The sequence below is a fragment of the Ranitomeya variabilis genome, chromosome 7, assembly GCF_051348905.1.
Source record: "Ranitomeya variabilis isolate aRanVar5 chromosome 7, aRanVar5.hap1, whole genome shotgun sequence".
NCBI classification, from domain to species: Eukaryota; Metazoa; Chordata; class Amphibia; order Anura; family Dendrobatidae; genus Ranitomeya; species Ranitomeya variabilis.
Window position 1 is genome coordinate 106,969,073 of NC_135238.1, and position 22,806 is coordinate 106,991,878.

A 22,806-nucleotide genomic window follows, 5' to 3' on the forward strand; every position below is an offset into this window, starting at 1 on the left:
TTTTTTTAACAGGGATATGATGCCCACATTGCTATATACTGTATGGGCTGTGCAATATACTACATGGGCTGTGCAATATAATACGTGGACTGTACAATATAATACGTGGTCTTTGCAATATACTACGTGGGCTGTGCAATATACTACGTGGGCTGTGCAATATACTACGTGGGCTGTGCAATATAATATGTGGGCTGTGCAATATACTACGTGGGCTGTGCAATATACTGCGTGGGCTGTGCAATATACTGCGTGGGCTGTGCAATATACTACGTGGGCTGTGCAATATACTACGTGAGCTGCGCAATTTACTACGTCGGCTGTGCAATATACTATGGGCTGTGCAATATACTACGCGGGCTGTACAATGTACTACGTGGGTTGTGCAATGTACTACGTGGGTTGTGCAATGTACTACGTGGGTTGTGCAATATACTGTGTGGGCTGTGCAATATACTACGTGGGCTGTGCAATATACTACGTGGGCTGTGCAATATACTACGTGGGCTGTGCAATATACTACATGGGCTGTGCAATGTACTACGTGGGCTGTGCAATATACTGTGTGGGCTGTGCTATATAATACGTGGGCTGTGCAATATCGTGGGCTGTGTTATACAATACGTGGCCTGTGTTATACACTATGTGGGCTGTGTTATACACTACGTGGGCTGTGTTATACTGCTTGTGTGGGCTGTTATATACTACTTGAGCTGTGTTATATGCTACGCTGGCTGTTATAAACTACGTGGCTGTGTTATATGCTATGTGGGCTGTTTTACACTCCGTGGGCTGTGCTATATACTACGTGGCTGTGCTATATACTCCGTGGGCTGTGTTATATACTACGTGGCTGTGCTATTTACTACGTGGGCTGTTATATACTACATGGCCAGCCGCGAACAATCAGCGACAGGCACAGTCTGGCCGCGAATTGGCGCGAAATTTGAACCACACTTCGCTAATTGGTCACGGCCGGCCGAATCCTGTGTATTCAATGTATTATTCTAAAATCTTCATAAATAAACTACATACGTATTCTAGAATACCCAATGGGTTAGAATCGGGCTAGCATCTAGTATAAATATATTTTTCTTAGAATTGTTTGGTAAGCCGGTTAATAGTTTATATTTTGCATTAATAAAAAATTAACTATTGTAATTGCATATTTGACAATAATAATTGTAATTGATCATTGACCTCAACAGAGTTAACTCACAAAACCACTTAATGCCTCTCAATTTGCATTGTTATTTTGTTCAGAAAATGAACATCATGCACAAAGTGAACGCCTTGCACAAAATGAACTCAAGCAAGAAAAATTGGTGTTAAAAAACATGTATCTTGCTATAGGTATTAAAAGAAAGGTAAGTTAATATTAATGGATGTTATAAGTAGTAAAATAAATATCAATATCTTCTTTTTACATTTTAGCACATACAGATGTTTCTCACAAAATTAGAATATCATCAAAAAGTGAATTTTTATTTCAGTTTTTCAATACAAAACGTTAACTCGTATATCATATAGAGTCATTACAAACAGAGTGATCTATTTCAATTGTTTATTTCTGTTAATGTTGATTACGGCTTACAGCCAATGAAAACCCAAAAGTCATTCTGTCAGTAAATTAGAATATTTCATACCACCAGCTTGAAAAATTATTTTAAAATATGAAATCTTGGCCTACTGAAATGTATGTTCAGTAAATGCACTCAATACTTGGTCAGGGCTCCTTTTGCATCAATTACTGCATCAATGAGACCTGGCATGGATGGGATCAACCTGTGGCACTGCTGAGGTGTTATGGAAGCCCAGGTTGCTTTGATAGCAGCCTTCAGCTCGTCTGCATTGTTGGATCTGGTGTCTCTCATGTTCCTCTTGACAATACCAAATACCGTATATACTCGAGTATAAGCCGAGATTTTCAGCCCACTTTTTTGGGCTGAAAGTGACCCTCTCGGCTTATACTCGAGTCAGTGTCGGTGTGGGGTCAGCGGGTGAGGGGGAGCGGCGGCTGTGATATACTCACCTGTTCCTGACGCTGTCCCTGCATGTCCGAAGGTCTCCGGGAGCCGGCGGTATCTTCCTGTGTTCAGCGGTCACGTGGTACCGCTCATTTAAAGTAATGAATATGCACGCATATTCATTACTTTAATCAGCGGTACCACGTGACCGCTGAACACAGGACGGTGCCGCCGGCTCCCGGAGACCATCTGACAGTGAGATGCTGCCAGGGGACCGCGCCGGGAGCAGGTGAGTATATCAGGGGAGGTGAGCAGTGCGCGATAGCCACCTGTCCTCCGTTCCATCGCTGCGCGCTGCTCTGTCTTCCGTCCTCTGGCTGTGACTGTACAGGTCAGAGGGCGCGATGACACGATTAGTGTGCGCGCCGCCCTCTGCCTGAACAGTCAGTGCGGAGGATGGAAGATAGAGCAGCGCACAGCGATGGAACGTGGAAGGTGACTATCGCTGGTGCCGGGGGCCTGAGCGAAGAGAGGTGAGTATGTGATCTTTTTTATTTTAATCGCAGCAACAGCAAATGGGGCAAATGTATGGAGCATCTCATGGGGCAAATGTATGGAGCATCTCATGGGGCAAATGTATGGAGCATCTCATGGGGCAAATGTATGGAGCATCTCATGGGGCAAATGTATGGAGCATCTCATGGGGCAAATGTATGGAGCATCTCATGGGGCAAATGTATGGAGCATCTCATGGGGCAAATGTATGGAGCATCTCATGGGGCAAATGTATGGAGCATCTCATGGGGCAAATGTATGGAACATCTCATGGGGCAAATGTATGGGGCCAATGTATGGAGCATCTCATGGGGCAAATGTATGGAGCATCTCATGGGGCAAATGTATGGAGCATCTCATGGGGCAAATGTATGGAGCATCTCATGGGGCAAATATATGGAACATCTCATGGGGCAAATGTATGGGGCCAATGTATGGAGCATCTCATGGTGCAAATGTATGGAGCATCTCATGGGGCAAATGTATGGAGCATCTTATGGGGCAAATGTATGGAGCATCTTATGGGGCATATATGAGGAGCATCTTATGGGGCATAATGTGTGTAGCATCGTATGGGGCCATAATGTGTGGAGCATCGTATGGGGCCATAATGTGTGGAGCATCTAATGGGGCCATAATGTGTGGAGCATCGTATGGGGCCATAATGTGTGAAGCATCTTATGGGGCCATCAACCTTTATGCAGCACTATATTGGGCAAATGTTTCTATGGAGCATCTTATGGGGCCTGTTGTGAATTCTGTTTGTGGGCTCCCCCGGTGGTGTTTTATGGTAGTGCCACTTATTTGCCTTCTTCTATCCTTGATCACCTGTTGACACCCATTAGGGGAGTTTCCTATTTAAGGCTGCTTGGCTGCTGGTCCTATGCCGGCCAACAATGTATCAGTAGCATTCTGTTGCATTCTCCTGCCTCAAGTTCCAGTTCAGCTAAGTTGAATTTTGTTTCTAGTTAATGCTATTTTTGTCCAGCTATCTGCAATGTGACTCTCTTTAGCTGGAAGCTCTCGTGGACTGAAATTGCCACTCCAGTGGCATGAGTTGTCACTGGAGTTTTAAAGTAATTTCAGGATGGTGTTTTTGAGTAGTGTTTTGAAGTTGACCGTGAAGTAACTCTTTCCTGTACTTCTGCTATCTAGTAAGCGGACCTCACTGTGCTAAATCTGCTGTTCATCCTACGTATGTCTTTTCCTCTTGACTCACCGTCAATATTTGTGGGGTGCTGCTATCTCCTTTTGGGGTTCATCTCTGGAGGTAAGGCAGGCCTGTATATTCCTCTGATAGGGGTAGTTAGATCTCCGGCTGGCGCGTGGTGTCTAGGGCATCGTAGGAAACACTCCCCGGCTACTTCCAGTGTTGTGTCAGGTTCAGGTCACGGTCACTTTAGTTTCCATCACCCGAGAGCTAGTCCGTTTGTTATTTTCGATTTCCCTGCCATTGGGAAAATCATGACAGTTTGGCCGGCCCACATGTGTTAAAACTATGCACTAAAGCAGGAAAGGATATGAAAAGGTTTTTTTTTTTTTCCTTCTGTGTTTGGAAAGTGCACCTTAGTGCTTATTTGTACTCCTTGCCTAAACTGCAGTCTTCAGCCTTTTTTTTTTTTTCCTCTCCTCTTAATCTCTGAATGGCTTTGGTTACACCTGTTTGAATCATGGATCCACAGAGTTTGGTTGCAGGTCTGAATAACCTGGCTACAAAGGTCCAGAACTTACAAGATTTTGTTATACGTGCTCCAATGTCTGAACCTAAGATCCCTATGCCTGAATTTTTTACCGGAGACAGATCCCGTTTTTTGAATTTCAGAGAGAATTGTAAATTGTTTTTGTCTCTGAAATCTCACTCTGCTGGTGATCCTGCGCAACAGGTTAAAATTGTTATTTCTCTATTGCGGGGTGACCCACAAAGTTGGGCATTTGCATTGTCGCCAGGGGATCCTGCGTTATTAAATGTAGATGCGTTTTTTCTGGCTTTGGGGTTGCTTTATGAAGAACCTAATTTAGAGATTTTGGCTGAGAAAGCCTTGATAGCTCTTTCCCAAGGGCAAGATGAAGCTGAGATATACTGCCAAAAATTTCGTAAATGGTCGGTGCTTACTAAATGGAATGAGTGCGCTCTAGCAGCTAATTTCAGAGAAGGTCTCTCTGATGCCGTGAAGGATGTCATGGTGGGGTTCCCTGTGCCTACAGGTCTGAATGATGCCATGAAATTGGCTATCCAGATTGATCGGCGTTTACGGGAGCGCAAATCTGTGCACCATATGGCGGTATCTTCTGAGCAAAAACCTGTGCACCATATGGCGGTATCTTCTGAGCAAAAACCTGTGCACCATATGGCGGTATCTTCTGAGCAAAAACCTGTGCATCATTTGGCGGTGACCTCTGAAAAGGCACCAGAGCATATGCAATGCGATAGTGTTTTGTCTAGAGGCGAACAACAGAATTACAGGCGCAAAAATGGGTTGTGCTTCTATTGTGGAGATCCAGCTCATGTTATATCAGCATGCTCTAAACGCATAAAAAAGGTTGATAAATCTTTTTCTATGGGTACCTTGCAGTCTAAATTTCTTTTGTCCGTGACATTGATTTGTACTTTATCATCTGTTACTGTGGATGCTTATGTGGATTCTGGCGCCGCTCTGAGTCTCATGGATTGGTCCTTTGCCAAGCGTTGTGGGTTTGATTTAGAGCCTCTGGAGGTTTCTATTCCCTTAAAGGGTATTGATTCTACACCTTTGGCTAGCAATAAACCACAATATTGGACACAAGTGACTATGCATCTTACCCCAGACCATCAGGAGATTATTCGTTTCCTTGTGTTATATAATCTACATGACGTATTAGTACTTGGATTACCATGGTTACAAATTCATAATCCAGTCTTGGACTGGAGATCAATGTCTGTGCTGAGCTGGGGATGTCGGGGGATTCATGGGGATGCACCTTTGGTTCCCATTTCTTCATCTACTCCCTCTGAGATCCCAGCATTTCTGTCAGATTTTTATGATGTCTTTCAGGAGCCTAAAACTGATTCTCTCCCCCCTCACAGAGAGTGTGACTGCGCTATTGAGTTGATTCCCGGTAGTAAATTTCCTAAGGGTCGCTTGTTTAATTTGTCTGTACCTGAACATACTGCTATGCGGGAGTATATCAGAGAATCTTTGGAAAAGGGTCATATTCACCCCTCTTTGTCTCCACTGGGGGCAGGGTTTTTCTTTGTGGGTAAAAAGGATGGTTCATTGAGACCTTGTATCGACTATCGACTTCTGAATAAGATTACAGTTAAATACCAGTACCCGTTACCTTTACTGACTGATCTTTTTGCTCGCATAAAGGGGGCGAAGTGGTTCACTAAGATCGATCTACGTGGTGCGTATAATTTGGTGCGGATTAAGCAGGGGAATGAGTGGAAGACCGCATTTAATACGCCTGAAGGCCATTTTGAGTATTTGGTAATGCCTTTCGGTCTCGCGAATGCCCCTTCCGTTTTTCAGTCCTTTATGCACGATATTTTCCGTGAATATCTGGATAAATTTATGATTGTGTATTTGGATGATATTTTGATTTTTTCGGAGGACTGGGAATCTCATGTTCAACAGGTCAGGAGAGTTTTTCAGGTTTTACGAGCTAATTCTCTATTTGTGAAGGGCTCAAAGTGTATTTTTGGGGTTCAGAGAATTTCCTTTCTGGGATATATTTTTTCCCCTTCATCTATGGAGATGGACCCTGTTAAGGTCCAGGCTATTTGTGATTGGATACAACCTACTTCTCTAAAGAGTCTTCAGAAATTCTTGGGATTTGCTAATTTCTATCGCCGATTCATAGCGGGTTTTTCTGCCATTGCTAAACCTTTGACTGATTTGACCAAGAAGGGTGCTGATGTTGCTAATTGGTCCTCTGCGGCTGTGGAGGCCTTTCGGGAGCTTAAGCGCCGCTTTTCTTCTGCTCCTGTGTTGCGCCAGCCTGATGTTTCGCTCCCGTTCCAGGTTGAAGTAGATGCTTCCGAGATCGGAGCAGGTGCAGTTTTGTCACAGAAAGGTCCTGACTGCTCAGTGATGAGACCATGTGCGTTTTTCTCTCGAAAGTTTTCGCCCGCTGAGCGAAATTATGATGTTGGAAATCGGGAGCTCTTGGCCATGAAGTGGGCATTTGAGGAGTGGCGTCATTGGCTTGAGGGTGCTAGACACCAGGTGGTGGTCTTGACTGACCACAAAAATCTAATTTATCTTGAGTCAGCCAGGCGTCTGAATCCTAGACAGGCGCGCTGGTCGTTGTTTTTCTCTCGATTTAACTTTGTGGTTTCATATCTGCCTGGGTCTAAGAATGTGAGGGCGGATGCCCTCTCTAGGAGTTTTGAGCCTGACTCGCCTGGTGATTCCGAACCTACTGGCATCCTGAAGGATGGGGTGATATTGTCAGCTGTCTCCCCAGACCTGCGGCGCTCTTTGCAGGAGTTTCAGGTGGATAGGCCTGATCGCTGTCCGCCTGGTAGACTGTTTGTCCCTGATGACTGGACCAGTAGAGTTATTTCGGAGGTTCACTCTTCCGCGTTGGCAGGTCATCCTGGAATTTTTGGCACCAGGGATCTGGTGTCTAGGTCCTTCTGGTGGCCTTCCTTGTCTCGAGATGTACGTATTTTTGTGCAGTCTTGTGATGTTTGTGCTTGGGCTAAGCCATGCTGTTCCCGGGCCAGCGGGTTGTTGTTGCCCTTGCCTATTCCTAAGAGGCCTTGGACGCACATCTCTATGGACTTTATTTCTGACCTTCCTGTTTCTCGTAGGATGTCTGTCATCTGGGTGGTGTGTGACCGTTTTTCCAAGATGGTTCACTTGGTACCTTTGCCCAAATTGCCCTCCTCCTCTGAGCTGGTCCCTCTATTTTTTCAGAATGTTGTGCGTTTGCATGGTATTCCTGAGAATATAGTGTCTGACAGGGGTACTCAGTTTGTGTCTAGATTTTGGCTGGCGTTCTGTGCCAGTATGGGCATCGACTTGTCTTTTTCGTCTGCATTCCATCCTCAGACTAATGGCCAGACTGAGCGTACTAATCAGACCTTGGAGACTTACTTGAGGTGTTTTGTGTCCGCTGATCAGGACGATTGGCTTGATTTTTTGCCATTGGCAGAGTTTGCCCTTAACAATCGGGCCAGTTCTGCCACTTTGGTTTCTCCATTTTTTTGTAATTCAGGGTTTCACCCTCGCTTTTCGTCCGGTCAATTGGAGTCTTCGGATTGTCCTGGAGTAGATGCTGTGGTTGATAGAATGCATCAGATTTGGGGACAGGTTGTGGACAATCTGAAGTTGTCCCAGGAGAAGACTCAACAGTTCACTAATCGTCATCGGCGTGTCGGTCCTCGTCTTTGTGTTGGGGACCTGGTTTGGTTTTCTTCTCGATTTGTTCCTATGAAGGTCTCGTCTCCTAAGTTTAAGCCTCGGTTTATCGGCCCTTATAGGATTCTGGAGGTTCTCAATCCTGTGTCCTTTCGTTTGGACCTCCCAGCATCTTTTACTATTCATAATGTTTTTCATCGGTCATTATTGCGGAGGTATGAGGTGCCGGTTGTTCCGTCTGCTGATCCTCCTGCTCCTGTGCTGGTTGAGGGTGAGTTGGAGTATGTGGTGGAAAAGATCTTGGACTCCCGTGTTTCCAGACGGAAACTTCAGTATCTGGTTAAGTGGAAAGGCTATGGTCAGGAGGATAATTCTTGGGTGACAGCATCTGATGTTCATGCTCCTGATTTGGTTCGTGCATTTCATAGTGCTCATCCAGATCGCCCTGGTGGTTCTGGTGAGGGTTCGGTGCCCCCTCCTTAAGGGGGGGGGTACTGTTGTGAATTCTGTTTGTGGGCTCCCCCGGTGGTGTTTTATGGTAGTGCCACTTATTTGCCTTCTTCTATCCTTGATCACCTGTTGACACCCATTAGGGGAGTTTCCTATTTAAGGCTGCTTGGCTGCTGGTCCTATGCCGGCCAACAATGTATCAGTAGCATTCTGTTGCATTCTCCTGCCTCAAGTTCCAGTTCAGCTAAGTTGAATTTTGTTTCTAGTTAATGCTATTTTTGTCCAGCTATCTGCAATGTGACTCTCTTTAGCTGGAAGCTCTCGTGGACTGAAATTGCCACTCCAGTGGCATGAGTTGTCACTGGAGTTTTAAAGTAATTTCAGGATGGTGTTTTTGAGTAGTGTTTTGAAGTTGACCGTGAAGTAACTCTTTCCTGTACTTCTGCTATCTAGTAAGCGGACCTCACTGTGCTAAATCTGCTGTTCATCCTACGTATGTCTTTTCCTCTTGACTCACCGTCAATATTTGTGGGGTGCTGCTATCTCCTTTTGGGGTTCATCTCTGGAGGTAAGGCAGGCCTGTATATTCCTCTGATAGGGGTAGTTAGATCTCCGGCTGGCGCGTGGCGTCTAGGGCATCGTAGGAAACACTCCCCGGCTACTTCCAGTGTTGTGTCAGGTTCAGGTCACGGTCACTTTAGTTTCCATCACCCGAGAGCTAGTCCGTTTGTTATTTTCGATTTCCCTGCCATTGGGAAAATCATGACAGGGGCCATTATTAACCTTTGTACAGCCTTATACGGGGTATATTTTAATATGGAGCATTATATGGGGCTCCTGATTCAATATGGTTATTCAAAAACACTTAACCTACTGATGTCTCAATTAATTTTACTTTTATTGGTATCTATTTTTACTTTTGACATTTACCGGTAGCTGCTGCATTTCCCACCCTAGGCTTATACTCGAGTCAATAAGTTTTCCCAGTTTTTTGTGGCAAAATTAGGGGGGTCGGCTTATACTCTGGTCGGCTTATACTCGAGTATATACGGTAGATCAACAGATACTGAGAGGAATGAGGACCCTGCTTGCAAGCTTACAATCTATGAGGAAATAGGGGAGACATGAAAGGTGGATTGTAACAATTCATTTCGTTGTTCAGACCAGCCATAATATAAGAAATTGAGTGTTCATGTAATGCTGTGTGAACCGGTTATCAGCCAGAATACGTAAAAGTAAAGACACAGAGGGCTATTAAATGCATAAGGCGTACGAGAGCATGATGCAAAGAACCAGGTTATGGTAAAGATTTTGAATGAGCAACACGGGAATGGTTAGATTAATGTGTTGAGGCAGTAGGCCAGTCTTTAGAAATGCGTTTTTAGCGCATGCTTAAAACTGTGGGTATTGGGGATTTATCGAATTAACCTAGGTAGTGCATTCCAAAAAATTGGCACAGCACGTGAAAAGTCTTGGAGACGGGAGTGGGAGGTTGTGATTATTGAGGATGTTAACCTCAGATCATTAGCAGAACGGAGGGCATGGGTAGAGTGGTAGACTGAGGGAGGAGATGCAGGGTGGTGCTGAGCCATTGAGTGCTTTGTGGGTGAGGGTAATAAGTTTATACTGAATTCTGGAGTGGATGGGTAACCAGTGTAATGACTGGCACAAGGTAGTGGCATCGGTGTAATGGTTGTGAGGAATATGATCCTGGCTGCAGCATTCAAAATAGATTGGAGAGGGGAGAGTTTGTTAAGAGGGAGACCGATTAGTAGAGAATTACAATAGTCCAGACGAGAATAAATAAGAGAAACAGTAAGAGTTTTTGCAGATTCGAAAGTAAGAAAGGGTCGAATTCTAGAAAGGTTTTTGAGGTGCAGATGAGAAGAGCGAGTCAGTGATCGGATGTGGGGGGTAAATGAAAGCTCTGAATCAAGTATGAGTCCAAGACAGCGGGCATGTTGCTGGGGAGTAATGGTAGAACCACACACGGAAATGGCAATGTTGGGTATATGTAGGTTAGTAGAGGGAGGAAACAGGAGTTCAGTTTTTGACAGGTGCAGTTTCAGAAAGAGGGAGGACATGATGTTGGAGACAGTGATAAGACAATGGTGTTTTTTTTAAAAAGGCAGGCATGATGTCCGGAGATGAGATGTATTATTGGGTGTCATCAGCATAGAGATGGTGCTGGAAACCTAATCTACTGATTGTTTGTCCAATAGGGGCAGTATAGAGAGAGAATAGGAGCGGGCCTAGGACTGATCCTTGAGGAACCCCAACAGTAAGAGGAAGATGAGAGGAGGAGCCAGCAAATGATAAAGTGAAGGAGCGATCAGAGAGGTAGAAGTAGAGCCAGGAGAGAACGGTGTCCTTGAGGCCAATGGAGCGGAGCATAGTGAGGAGGAGCTGGTGGTCCACAGTGTCGAATGCTGCAGACAAATATAGGAGAATTAGCATGCAATAGTGATCATTAGATGATATGAAATCAGAATAAACCTTTCCCATTTTAGGTCAGTTAGGATTACCATAATTATTAATATTTGCCATATGCCTGAATGAGAGAGAGAATGTGTTAAGACATTTTTATTACTTACTGCAAAGTCAGAAGTTTCCATACACTAAGATTACTATGCTTTTAATAATTCTGGACTGTCCGTATGATGATGTCATGTGTTTGGAAGCTTCTGATTGGTTTGTTGGCAACAGTTAATTAGAGACATACATGTAGATGTATTTTAATGCACACCTGACACACGCTACTTATTTGTGTAGCATCATGGGAAAGGCTAAAGAAATCAGCCAAGATATCAGGAAGAGAATTGTGGACTTGCACATGTCTGGCTCCTCCTTGGATACAATTTCAAGATACCTGAAGGTGCTTCGTTAATCTGTACAAACAATTATACACAAGTACAAACAAAATGGGAATGTCCAACTATCATACCGCTCAGGAAGGAGACAGGTTTTATGTCCCAGAGATAAATGATCTTTGTTCTGATGTGCATATCAACCAAAGGACAAACGCAAAAGACCTTGTGAAGATTATGGCAGAAGCTGATAGGATTGTGTCAATATCCATAGTAAAACGAGTGCTGGGATGAAAGGCCACTCTGCCAGGAAGAAGCCATTACTCCAAAAGAAACATTAAAAAGCCAGATTAATGTTTGCAAATGCACACATTAGCAAAGACCTTAGTTTTTGGAGACATGTTCTGTGGTCTGAATAAACTAAAATTGAACTTTTTTGAGCACAACAGTTCAGGGTGGAATTAAGTCTAGTACTGCACTGTGCTACTTGGACATCACCCATCACGGCAATCAACTCTTCCCTGCCCTTCACTGTAACCCAACGTCTCCATCCACAAAATACACAGTCTTTTTCTTTCAGGATCTTTCTTGGTCTTTGCTCTGCAGTCATGTGTTGCCAATCTTAAGGTATCCACCTATCCTGAAGTCCTCTTACTAGAGAGACTCTGGAATGGCTTCACCTCATTGTCCATAGGTCAGCCGTTATCACTGTCCTGTGTACAACCCTCCCATTGCCAGACTTTTCGTTCATCTTCTGCAGCTTTCTTCAGCAGCGTTGTGAATACTTATGGCGTGATGGTACTGCTTTGTGTCACAATCTGTAGCTGAACCTCATTACGTGGTTTCTTTGAGCACCTCTTCTTTTTGGGGTACGTTCAGTCATGACTTTCAGCAGAGGCACGACTTTCCTCAAACACTTTTTCTTTGATTTTGATTCAAGTATGGATCATTGATGAAGTTCTTACATGGATGGATACCCAGATCTTTACAAGGCTGGTCAGAATTTCTTGAGTAGGGAGTGATGTTACAATACCTAATTTGATTGCAGAAAGGAGCATCTTCTAACACTAACCGACATTCAATCTACCCCTTACGAACTTCCATTGCTAGGGTTGAAGTGGCAAATACCTTACAAAATAATGGGACCTGTCCCTGGGGGTCCTTACTTTTTTCCCCATTCACACAAAACACATATTACAATCCCATTCCAAAAAATACCATTGGTTTGAATGCATAGGGTGATTAAGCTAAAATATTATATATTCTACTGATCCATAAAGCACATGCAGATCATTGTGAATGTGAAATTGGAATTAACTACCAATGGTAAATGCACAAACACCTTCACATGAACACACAACATACTCCAAATCTTGTTACCTTGGTGTGTCCATGTACAGGCAGACCCTCGCTTATACCTAAAGTGTCTATATGCACATATATGGAATTTCAGTAGGCGTTAAGCCCACAAATGTACATAAAGTACAATTTTTTAACCCCTTAAGCCCCGAGGGTGGTTTGCACGTTAATGACGGGGCCAATTTTTACAATTCTGACCACTGTCCCTTTATGAGGTTATAACTCTGGAACGCTTCAACGGATCTTGGCGACTCTGAGACTGTTTTCTCTTGACATATATCTACTTCATGATAGTGGTAAAATTTCTTTGATATTACCTGCATTTATTTGTGAAAAAACAAAAATTTGGCGAAAATTTTGAAAATTTACCAATTTTCCAACTTTCAATTTTTATGCCCTTAAATCACAGAGATATGTCACCCAAAATACTTAATAAGTAACCCACAATACTACTTTACCTCAGAACAATTTTGGAAGCAAATTTTTTTTTTGTTAGGGAGTTATAAGGGTTAAAAGTTGACCAGCAATTTCTCATTTTTACAACAAAATTTACAAAACCATTTCTTTGGGGACCACCTCACATTTGAAGTCAGATTTAGGCGTCTATATAGCAAAAAATACCCAAAAGTGACACCATTCTAAAAACTGCACCCCTCAAGCTGATCAAAACCACATTCAAGAAGTTTATTAACCCTTCAGGTGCTTCATGAGATCTAAAGCAATGTTGAAGGAAAAAATAAAATTTAAGTTTTTAGTCTTGAAAACGATCTTTTAGCAACAATTTTTTTATTTTCCCAAAGGTAACAGGAGAAATTGGACTGCAAACGTTGTTGTCCAATTTTTCCTGAGTACGGTGATACCCCATATGTGGGGAGAAAGCACTGTCTGGGCGCATGGCAGGGCTCGGAAGGGAAGGAGCGCAATTTGATTTTTTTCAACCTAAAATTGGCTGGAATTGCGATCGAACGCCATGTTGCGTTTGACGAGCCCCTGATGTGCCTAAACAGTGGAAACCCCCCACAAGTGACCCCATTTTGGAAACTAGACCCCCTTAGGATTTTTTCTAGATGTGTGGTGAGCACTTTTATCCCCCAAGTGCTTCACAGAAGTTTATAACGCCCGGGCGTAAAAATAAAAAAAATCATATTTTTTCCACAAGCATGATCGTTTAGTCCCAAATTTTTTATTTTCACAAGGGTAACAGAAGAAATTGGACCACAGAAGTTGTAGTCCAATTTGTCCGGAGTATGCCAATACCCCATATGTGGGGGGGGGGAACCACTGTTGGGGCGCATGGCAGGGCTCAGAAGGGAAGGAGCGCCATTTGACTTTTTCAAGCTAAAATTAGCTGGAATTGAGATTGGACGCCATGTCGTGTTTGGTGAGCCCCTGATGTGCCTAAACAGTGGAAACCCCCCACAAGTGACCCCATTTTGGAAGCTAGATCCCCTAAGGAACTTATCTAGATGTGTGGTGAGCACTTTTATCCCCCAAGTGCTTCCCAGAAGTTTATAACGCCCGGGCGTGAAAATAAAAAATCATATTTTTTGCTCACAAAAATTATCTTTTAGTCCCCAATTTTTTAATTTCCCAAGGGTAACAGGAGAAATTGGACTGCAAAATTTGTTGTCCAATTTGTCCTGAGTACGCTGGTTCCCCATATGTGGGAGAAAACTACTGTTTGGGCAACGTCAGGGCTCGGAAGGGAAGTAGTGAAATTTTGGAATGCAGGCATGTATGGAATCGTCTGCGGCCGTCGTGTTACGTTTGACGAGCCCCTGATGTGCCTAAACAGTGGAAACCCCCCACAAGTGACCCCAATTTGGAAACTAGACCCCCTAAGGAACTTGTCTAGATGTGTGGTGAGAACTTTGAACCCCCAAGTGTATCACTAAAGTTTATAACGCCCTGGTGTGAAAATAAAAAATCCTATTTTTTGCCCACAAAAATGATCTTTTACTCCCCAATTTTTTATTTTCCCAAGGGTAACAGGAGAAATTGGACCACAAAATTTATTGTCCAATTTCTCCAGAGTATGCTGGTACCCCATATATGGGAAAAAACTGTTTGTGCACACGTTGGGGCTCGAAAGGGAAGTAGTGATGTTTTGGAATGCAGACTTTGATGGAATCGTCTGCAGGCGTCATGTTCCGTTTGCAGAGCCCCTGATGTGCCTAAACAGGAAAAAACCCACAAGTGACAACATTTTGTAAAGTAGACCCCCAATGAACTTACGTAGATGTGTCTGCTTTGGAATAAATCTGTTCCCTGTAAATTAGTAGTGCATGGAGGTGTGGTACAATTTAAAGCAATCCTTCATACACAGGCCAGGTTTTTCGGAGCAGGTGTCGCATTGATAGATGGTGTCCTTGCGTATTCCTTTTTTGTAGCACACTCGGCACCTTTTTTGCGGCTTACCTTTTCTTCCAGTTGGCGGGACCACCCCCGGAAAATGCTGACCTGGTATGATACGTGCACCTTCAGTTCCAGAAGTCCTGGGGCCCGCTCCTTCCCTCGTGTCAAACATCAGGGCCTTAACCACTACTTCCTGGAAATTAAGGTACAACGTATCGGTGTTGTGTGCACATCGTGACAGCAGGAAAGCGTTGAGCATTGCCATTTGTACAATGTGCACGGACAGGTTTTGTACCACACCCTGGCCTTTCTCAAAGCACTGTACGGTTGGAGGAGTTGATCAGAGAGATCAACACCCCCCATATTTTTGTTGTACCCCAGTACACAGGTCGGTTTGCTGACCTCTGTAGAGGTACCCCTTACAGTGCTGAGGGCACTGCCATCACCGTGTATGGTGGTCAATAGAAGGACATCCCTTTTGTCCTTGTACTTGACCACCAGTAGGTGGTCGCTACATTGGGCTTTGCTCTCCTTTTCTGAGAGTCTGCCCAAGTAGCGTCTTCGGGAGGCCTCTCTGATTTTTGATGACAGTACCGCAGGCTGCGGTACCTCGTGCAGAGAGAGATTTGTAGAGTGGGATGCTGGTGTAAAAGTTATCGGTATAGAGGTGATAACCTTTATCCAGCAGTGGGTGCACCAAATCCCACACAATTTTCCCACTCACTCCCAGGATAGGACACTCAGGCGGTTCAATCCTGGTGTCCTTCCCTTCGTAGACTCTAAAGCTGTGGGTGTACTCTCACACAGCTTGTAGAGTTTGAGTCCGTACCTAGCCCTTTTGCTGGGCATGTATTGACGGAATCTGAGCCGCCCCTTAAAATGAATTAAGGACTCATCCACGCTGATGTCCCTTTGAGGCACGTACACTTCAGCAAACTTCTTGTTGAAGTGTTCAATGACCGGCCGAACTTTGAACAGACAGTCAAAGTTGGGGTCATCTCGTGCGGGACACCGTGCATTATCGTTGTAATGCAGGAACTTATGGATGGCCTCAAAACGCGTCCGGGTCATGACCATTCGGAACACTGGAGTGTTATATAAAATATCAACACACCAATATTGCCAAAGTTCAGGCTTCTTCAAGATCCCCATGTGGAGGACCAGGCCCCAAAACTGCATCATTTCAACTGTGCCTACAGGAGACCAGATAGAATGTGATGAACGCGAGTTTTGGTCCAAAAATTGCCGAGCATACAAGTTAGTATGCTCCACCATGAGGTTAACGAAAGCCTCAGAGAAAAAGACTTTGAAAAAGTCTATTTCTGTGAGGCCGGTGGTCTCAAACTTGATTCCTGATTCTGCCACAAAACCAGGAATCAGTGGCTCGCAATTTTCGGGTGGCGAGGTCCATACGGGGTCCGAAGAGGGGCGCGCTGGTTCGTCATCGGCAATGGTGGGCGCTTCATCATCTTCATCAATGATGGGCGCTGCCTCATCTTCTGTCCTGCAGGTCTGCTTGGCGGTTCCGCAGGGCCGGAGGAGGAAGATGAGGAGTGGGAGGAGGATGAGGAAGAATCGGAAAAATAAAGAAAAGTGGGATCCTCTCCCTCGCTATCAGTGTCGGAGGCAAGGAAAGAATATGCCTCCTCCGCTGAATAGTGCTGTTGGGACGAACGTGACGAGCGGGACTTTTTTTTGTAAGTATGGTGCCTGGGTGTACTTTATTGGTAACTATGTGTAAGTGTGGGGGGGATATTGCTTGGTGCAAACTACTCTGAAAAGAAAAAGCTAATGGAAAAAAAAGCAAATAGGTAAAAATAAATACCTGTGAAAGAAAAGTCTAAAACAGGCCCTAGCTCTGATAAGTGAACCGCATCACTTATCAAAGTTCGGCGACTGCTGGGTGTGCGAACGGGGATGTGAAAAAAAAAATGGCAGGCACAAGAGCTCTGATAAGTGAACCGCATCACTTATCAAAGTTCGGCCGCTGCTGGGTGTGCGAACGGGGATGTGGAAAAAAACGGCAGGCACGAGAGCTCTGATAAGTGAACCGCGTCACTTATCAAAGTTCAGTGGCTGCTGGGTGTGCGAACGGAGATTTGGAAAAAAAAAGAAAAGGAAGGCACGGGTTAAACGCGGCGGCTGGGTGAGCGCACGGGGATGGGAAAAAAAGAAAAGGAAGGCGTGGGTTAGACACGGCGGCTGGGTGAGTGCACGGGTATGGGAAAAAGAAAAGAAAAGGAAGGTATGGGTTAGACGCGGCGGCTGGGTGAGCGCGTGGGGATGGAAAAAAAAAGAAAAGGAAGGCACGGGTTAGATGCAGCGGCTGGGTGAGCGCACGGGGATGGGAAAAAAAAAGAAAAGGAAGGCACGGGTTAGACACGGCGGCTCGGTGAGCGCACGGGGATGGGAAAAAAAGGAAGGCACGGGTTAGACGCGGCGGCTGGGTGAGCGCCCTGGGATGTGAAAAGAAAAGGAAGGCACAGGATAGACACGGCGGCTGGGTGAGCGCACAGAGGTGTGAAAAAAAAAAAGAAAACCAGGCACGAGAGCTTTGATAAGTGAACCGCGTCACTTATCAAAGTTCAGCCTCTGCTGGGTGTGCGAACGGGGATGTGAAAAAAAACGGCAGGCACGAGAGCTCTGATAAGTGAACCGCGTCACTTATCAAAGTTCAGCCGCTGCTGGGTGTGCGAACGGGGATGTGAAAAAAAACGGCAGGCACGAGAGCTCTGATAAGTGAACCGCGTCACTTATCAAAGTTCAGCCGCTGCTGGGTGTGCGAACGGGGATGTGAAAAAAAAACGGCAGGCACAAGAGCTCTGATAAGTGAACCGCATCACTTATCAAAGTTCGGCCGCTGCTGGGTGTGCGAATGGGGATGTGGAAAAAAACGGCAGGCACGAGAGCTCTGATAAGTGAACCGCGTCACTTATCAAAGTTCTGCGGCTGCTTGGTGTGCGAACGGAGATGTGGAAAAAAAAAAGAAAAGGAAGGCACGGGTTAGACGCGGCGGCTGGGTGGGCGCACGGGGATGGGAAAAAAAAAAGAAAAGGAAGGCACGGGTTAGACGCGGCGACTGGGTGAGCGCACGGGGATGGGGAAAAAAAGAAAAGGAAGGCGTGGATTAGACACGGCGGCTGGGTGAGTGCACGGGTATGGGAAAAATAAAAGAAAAGGAAGGTACGGGTTAGATGCGGCGGCTGGGTGAGCGCGTGGGGATGGAAAAAAAGAAAAGGAAGGCACGGGTTAGATGCAGCGGCTGGGTGAGCGCACGGGGATGGGAAAAAAAAAGAAAAGGAAGGCACGGGTTAGACACGGCGGCTGGGTGAGCGCACGGGGATGGGAAAAAAAAAGGAAGGCACGGGTTAGACGCGGCGGCTGGGTGAGCACACTGGGGTGTGAAAAGAAAAGGAAGGCACAGGATAGACACGGTGGCTGGGTGAGCGCACAGGTGTGAAAAAAAAAAGGGATAACGGCAGGCACAAGCTCTGATAAGTGAACTGCGTCACTTATCAAAGTTTGGCGGCTGTGGGATGGGTGTACGGCAGAGGTGTCAAACTGCATTCCTCGAGGGCCGCCAACAGGTCATGTTTTCAGGATCTCCTTGTATTGCACAGGTGATAATTTAATCACCTGCACAGAATGATTCCAGCGCCTTGTGGAATGCTAAGGAAATCCTGAAAACATGACCTGTTGGCGGCCCTCGAGGAATGCAGTTTGACACCTCTGGTGTACGAAATTGGGCAAAGGGGGCTGATGAAAAAAAAGCGAGCACAAGTGTTGATTGGTGAACTGCGTCACCAATCAACGCTCGGCGGCTGCTAAACGTGCACATGGAGGCAGCGCAAAGAGGGATGGAGGGGGGTAAAAAAGAGGGGATGGGAAGGGGGGATGGGGGGTTAAGAGAGATCGGGTAGGGGCTGATAACACTTACGTTTGTAGTCTCTCTTCTTTCTTCTTTCTTTGGTCTTCTTTTTTTTTTACTAACGCAGGGATTGTGGTGTTACAGCCTTCTGTAGCACCACAAAGCCGAGCAAGACTAGATCTGGCTGTGTGACTGCTCTGCAGGAGTCCTCAGCTAGAGTGAGGACCCCTGCATAGTGGTCAGACAGGTCACCTGCAGGTGACAGACAGGTCACAGAGCGGTCACACCGCTGCTGTGAGCTGTCATTGGTGGGATCGAATGATAACATCGATCCCACCAATCCCTGCAGGCCCTGGTGACCATGGCAACTGCCTAGGATCCCTCCGATCCTAGGCAGGTCACAGCCAGGTCACCAGCAGGGCACACAGCGGTCACAACATGACCGCTGCTGTGCCCTGTGACTGGCGCGATCGTCGATAGCATCGATCGCGCCAATCAGGTCCTGCAGACCCTGCTGGGCCTGCACTAGGCTCTGGCCTGCGTTCGGTGCTATTGCAGCACCGATCCAGGCCGGTACAGCAGGGTACAGCAGGGCACAGTGGCGGTAATACCGCCGCTGTGCCCTGCGATTGGCGCGATCGATACGATTGGCGATTACGCCAATCCGGGGGGTTTTGTCGGTGCCTGGCGTTGCCAGGCACCGGCCCTAGGATCGAGTACATCGGTACTCGATCCTAGCCTGGGACCTCATTGTTTCAGCCGCTCTGATTGGCTCAAACAATGAGAAACGCTGTGATTGGCTGTTCAGAATTGAACAGCCAATCACAGCGATCGAGAGGCCTGGGGGGCGGAGCCAGGCCCTGGGATGCCGACGCCATAAAGCAGTGTAAGTGTACACATACTAGAGTATGATTACTTACATATAGCTTTAAAATAAAAGGAAAGCGAATTAGAATGTTTTATGCCAAGTCAGAGAACAGGAAGTCTGTGCTAGTACAGCACCACACACACCAGATGCTCTTACGCTTCATGCCCCTTTGACAATATGAAGTAAAAACACAAACAACTTTGTAAATTGCAAATGGGTGGTAGTGGTGACAGCTTTTAACTAGCAGATTAGGAAGAACAGGCCTCACACAGTGAAACTCCCTGACAGACAGCTCTAGTTGCCCCGACAACCAATCAGGGTTCAGCTTTCATTTTACCTCAGCAGTTTCAAATATGAAAGGTAACCTCTGGTTGCTATGGACAACCAAAATGGTTTTACTCTGCTCTGAGGCAATTTTCATTAATCAGGCCACTAACATTTGTTATATAAATCAGGGAACCTTGTCACATACATTTCTTATAGCAGTGCAGTGGTCCCTATTTACTCAATAAAATTGTACAATTAGTGGACTAGTAAGTCCTTAAGGTCCCTTCACACTGAATGATACCGCTGACAGTGAAAAATTTTCTTCACTGGGAGTGTATGATGCATGACACCCCAGCAATGAAAACTGGGATCTGCCATGCTGAGGAATGTCCCTTGCGATGTTGTATCGCACTGTCACATGCAGCAATTGCCGCCTTCACAGCGGGGTATCGCTGAAACGTTATGGATCGGATGCTCGTTCAGTGTGATGGGGACCTTAGTAATGATAGCAACCATTTAATTGCAGCTGTAACACCTGAAAAATAAAAATGGACAAAAGCGCTTATCGCATTTTCATGGAAATATTTTGTGGACGTTCTTGTGGTGCGAATCATCTTAGGTTGGTAAAAGCCAGAGCGACTGCATAGTGCAGCCCCTCACAAGCCACTTTGGCATGGTGTGGCCCCTCAACAGCCACTATGATGTCAGGGCCTTTCAGGAGCCAGTCTGGCATGCGAGGCCTCTCGGGCCACTTTAGTATGTGAAGTCCAAGACCCACTTTGTTGTGCGGGCCCCCTCAGGAGCCAGTCTGGTTCCCAGGCCTCCTCCGAAACCACTTTGGTGCCCATGAACCTCAGGAGCAAGTCTGGCATGCAGGTCCCTGCCCCTGGGTAGTCATTTTGGCCCCTTGGTAGCCACTTTGATGTGTGGGGCCCCTTGATAGCCACTTTGGCCCCTTGGTAGCCATTTTGGCATGCAGGAATCCTTGGTAGCCACTTTGGTGCACGCAGCCCCTCGGTAGCCACTTGGCTCATTCGACACGACACCTCAGTAGCCACTTCAGCCACTTGGTAGCTACTTTGGCACATTCGGCACCTCGGTAGCCACTTTGGCCACTTGGTAGCCACATTGGCATATTCGGCACCTTGGTAGCCACTTTGGCCACTTGGTAGCCACTTTGGCACATTCGACATCTTGGTAGCCACTTTGGCCACTTGGTAGCCATTTTGGCCGCTTGGTAGCCACTTTGGCACATTCGGCACCTCAGCCAGTTTGGCCACTTGGTAGCCATTTTGGCACATTCGGCACCTCGGTAGCCACTTTGGCCACTTGGTAGCCACATTGGCATATTCGGCACCTTGGTAGCCATATTGGCATATTCGGCACCTTGGTGGCCACTTTGGCCTCTTGGTAGCCACTTTGGCACATTCGGCACATCTGTTGCCACTTTGGCAACTTGGTAGCCATTTTGGCCACTTGGTAGCTACTTTGGCACATTCTGCACCTCTGTAGCCACTTTGGCCACTTGGTAGCCACTTTGGCATATTCGGCCCCTCGGTAGTCACGAGTCAGTCACGAGTCAGTCACATTATTCTGATGATTGACTTTGATAAATGATCATGTCCTAAAATGGACACCATACATTTGCATAGCTGCCATCTTTGTAAGGTCCGTGCACCTGCGCTGTGGCTTCAATCCATGTCAGTTGGGGGTCCTGGAAAGGTCGCCATTAATTCCTATGGGAATTTTTTTGCTTAAAATGCGATTTTTTTTTTTTTTTTTTGTTAAGCTACAAATCGGATCGACTCCAAAAATACATAGTGCACCTGTCCCCACCGAGGGCTTCGAAACGCTGCCTGAACAGGGTCTCTGCGCTGAGCGGTTTGGGCCGCATTAATTGTGGAAAATGCGGAGAAGAAGAAGTAGAATAATAATAAAATATAAGAAATCTGATTACAATATGTTGCTTGAACCTAGAGGGTTCAAGCACCATAATAAAAATATAAAATATATATCCGGGGTAAAGGACTGGATTTGTCTTATTTCCTTAACCCCCGTCTCCGGTTGAGTTCATGATGCTCAGCCTGACCTCTGTGCAGTTGGGCACCAGTCTTCTGGTCCTCCTTCAAATCAGAAACAGTCCAATATACATAATTATGACCAGGAGGACAATGACAAGAAGTTAGTGTTTTCGATTTCTCAGTCTCCTCATGGCCAAAATCTGACAGGAGATGATTCAGCTCAGTGTCAAACGCAAGAGAAATCTTCTGGAGTCTCACAGATGTATCTGGTCAAGACCTCTCTAGAATGATAGGTATTCTTCCTTTTGGCTATGCTACATCGATAGCTAAAATGGAATTAAGGGAACAATACGCTCCTGGGAGTTCTCTAGTTCGATTTAATCAATAAATTGTTTAATATGAACATTTGGTTGATCTTCGACTTACATGTTCCTTGGTAAACCAACACTGAGTACCAAGTCCTTACTATCCTAGCACTGGATAACTTCCTCTGTTATATGTTTCCCTGTCCCTTCAAATTTACTCATTCTATAGCATATAAGATAGACATGGATGTGGCTGTTCCTTCAGGGTGATCTCTGCCTGTTCACCTTTCCTGAGGTGCCCATTAAATTCTTATTGTATAGCTTATGCCTTGACTCTCCTGGACCCCACAAAATAGATGCAATTTTTCTTTAGTCTGCTCCTAGTCAGTTGCTTCTGCTTCCTATACAGAGTAAAATCTCACAGACACAAAAAGAGGACTTAAAAATCCTCCAGAAAATTGAAAAAATTCAGAGAAAAAAGTAGAGATGATTACCTGCTGAAGCCTCCAAACAAATGCACCAGCAGGGCGCATCGGACCCGATTAATGATGGCACAAAACAGGTGCAAAAAATACCAATGAAACAACCACTTTCAATCCAGTGTTGGCTGTTTGGCATTAGTGTACAGAAAGATAAGCG

General features: G+C 45.6%; 1 protein-coding gene across 3 annotated transcripts in view; it reads left to right on the top strand.

Moving 5' to 3' along the window:
- STAT1 (signal transducer and activator of transcription 1) overlaps positions 1-22,806 on the top strand; it is a 2,295,457-nt gene that overhangs the window by 369,597 nt on the left and 1,903,054 nt on the right. For all 3 annotated transcript variants that reach the window (XM_077275645.1, XM_077275646.1, XM_077275644.1), the window contains exon 7: positions 1,264-1,367. In XM_077275645.1, coding sequence (XP_077131760.1) covers positions 1,264-1,367 — 104 coding nt within the window. The remainder of the gene's footprint in view (positions 1-1,263; positions 1,368-22,806) is intronic.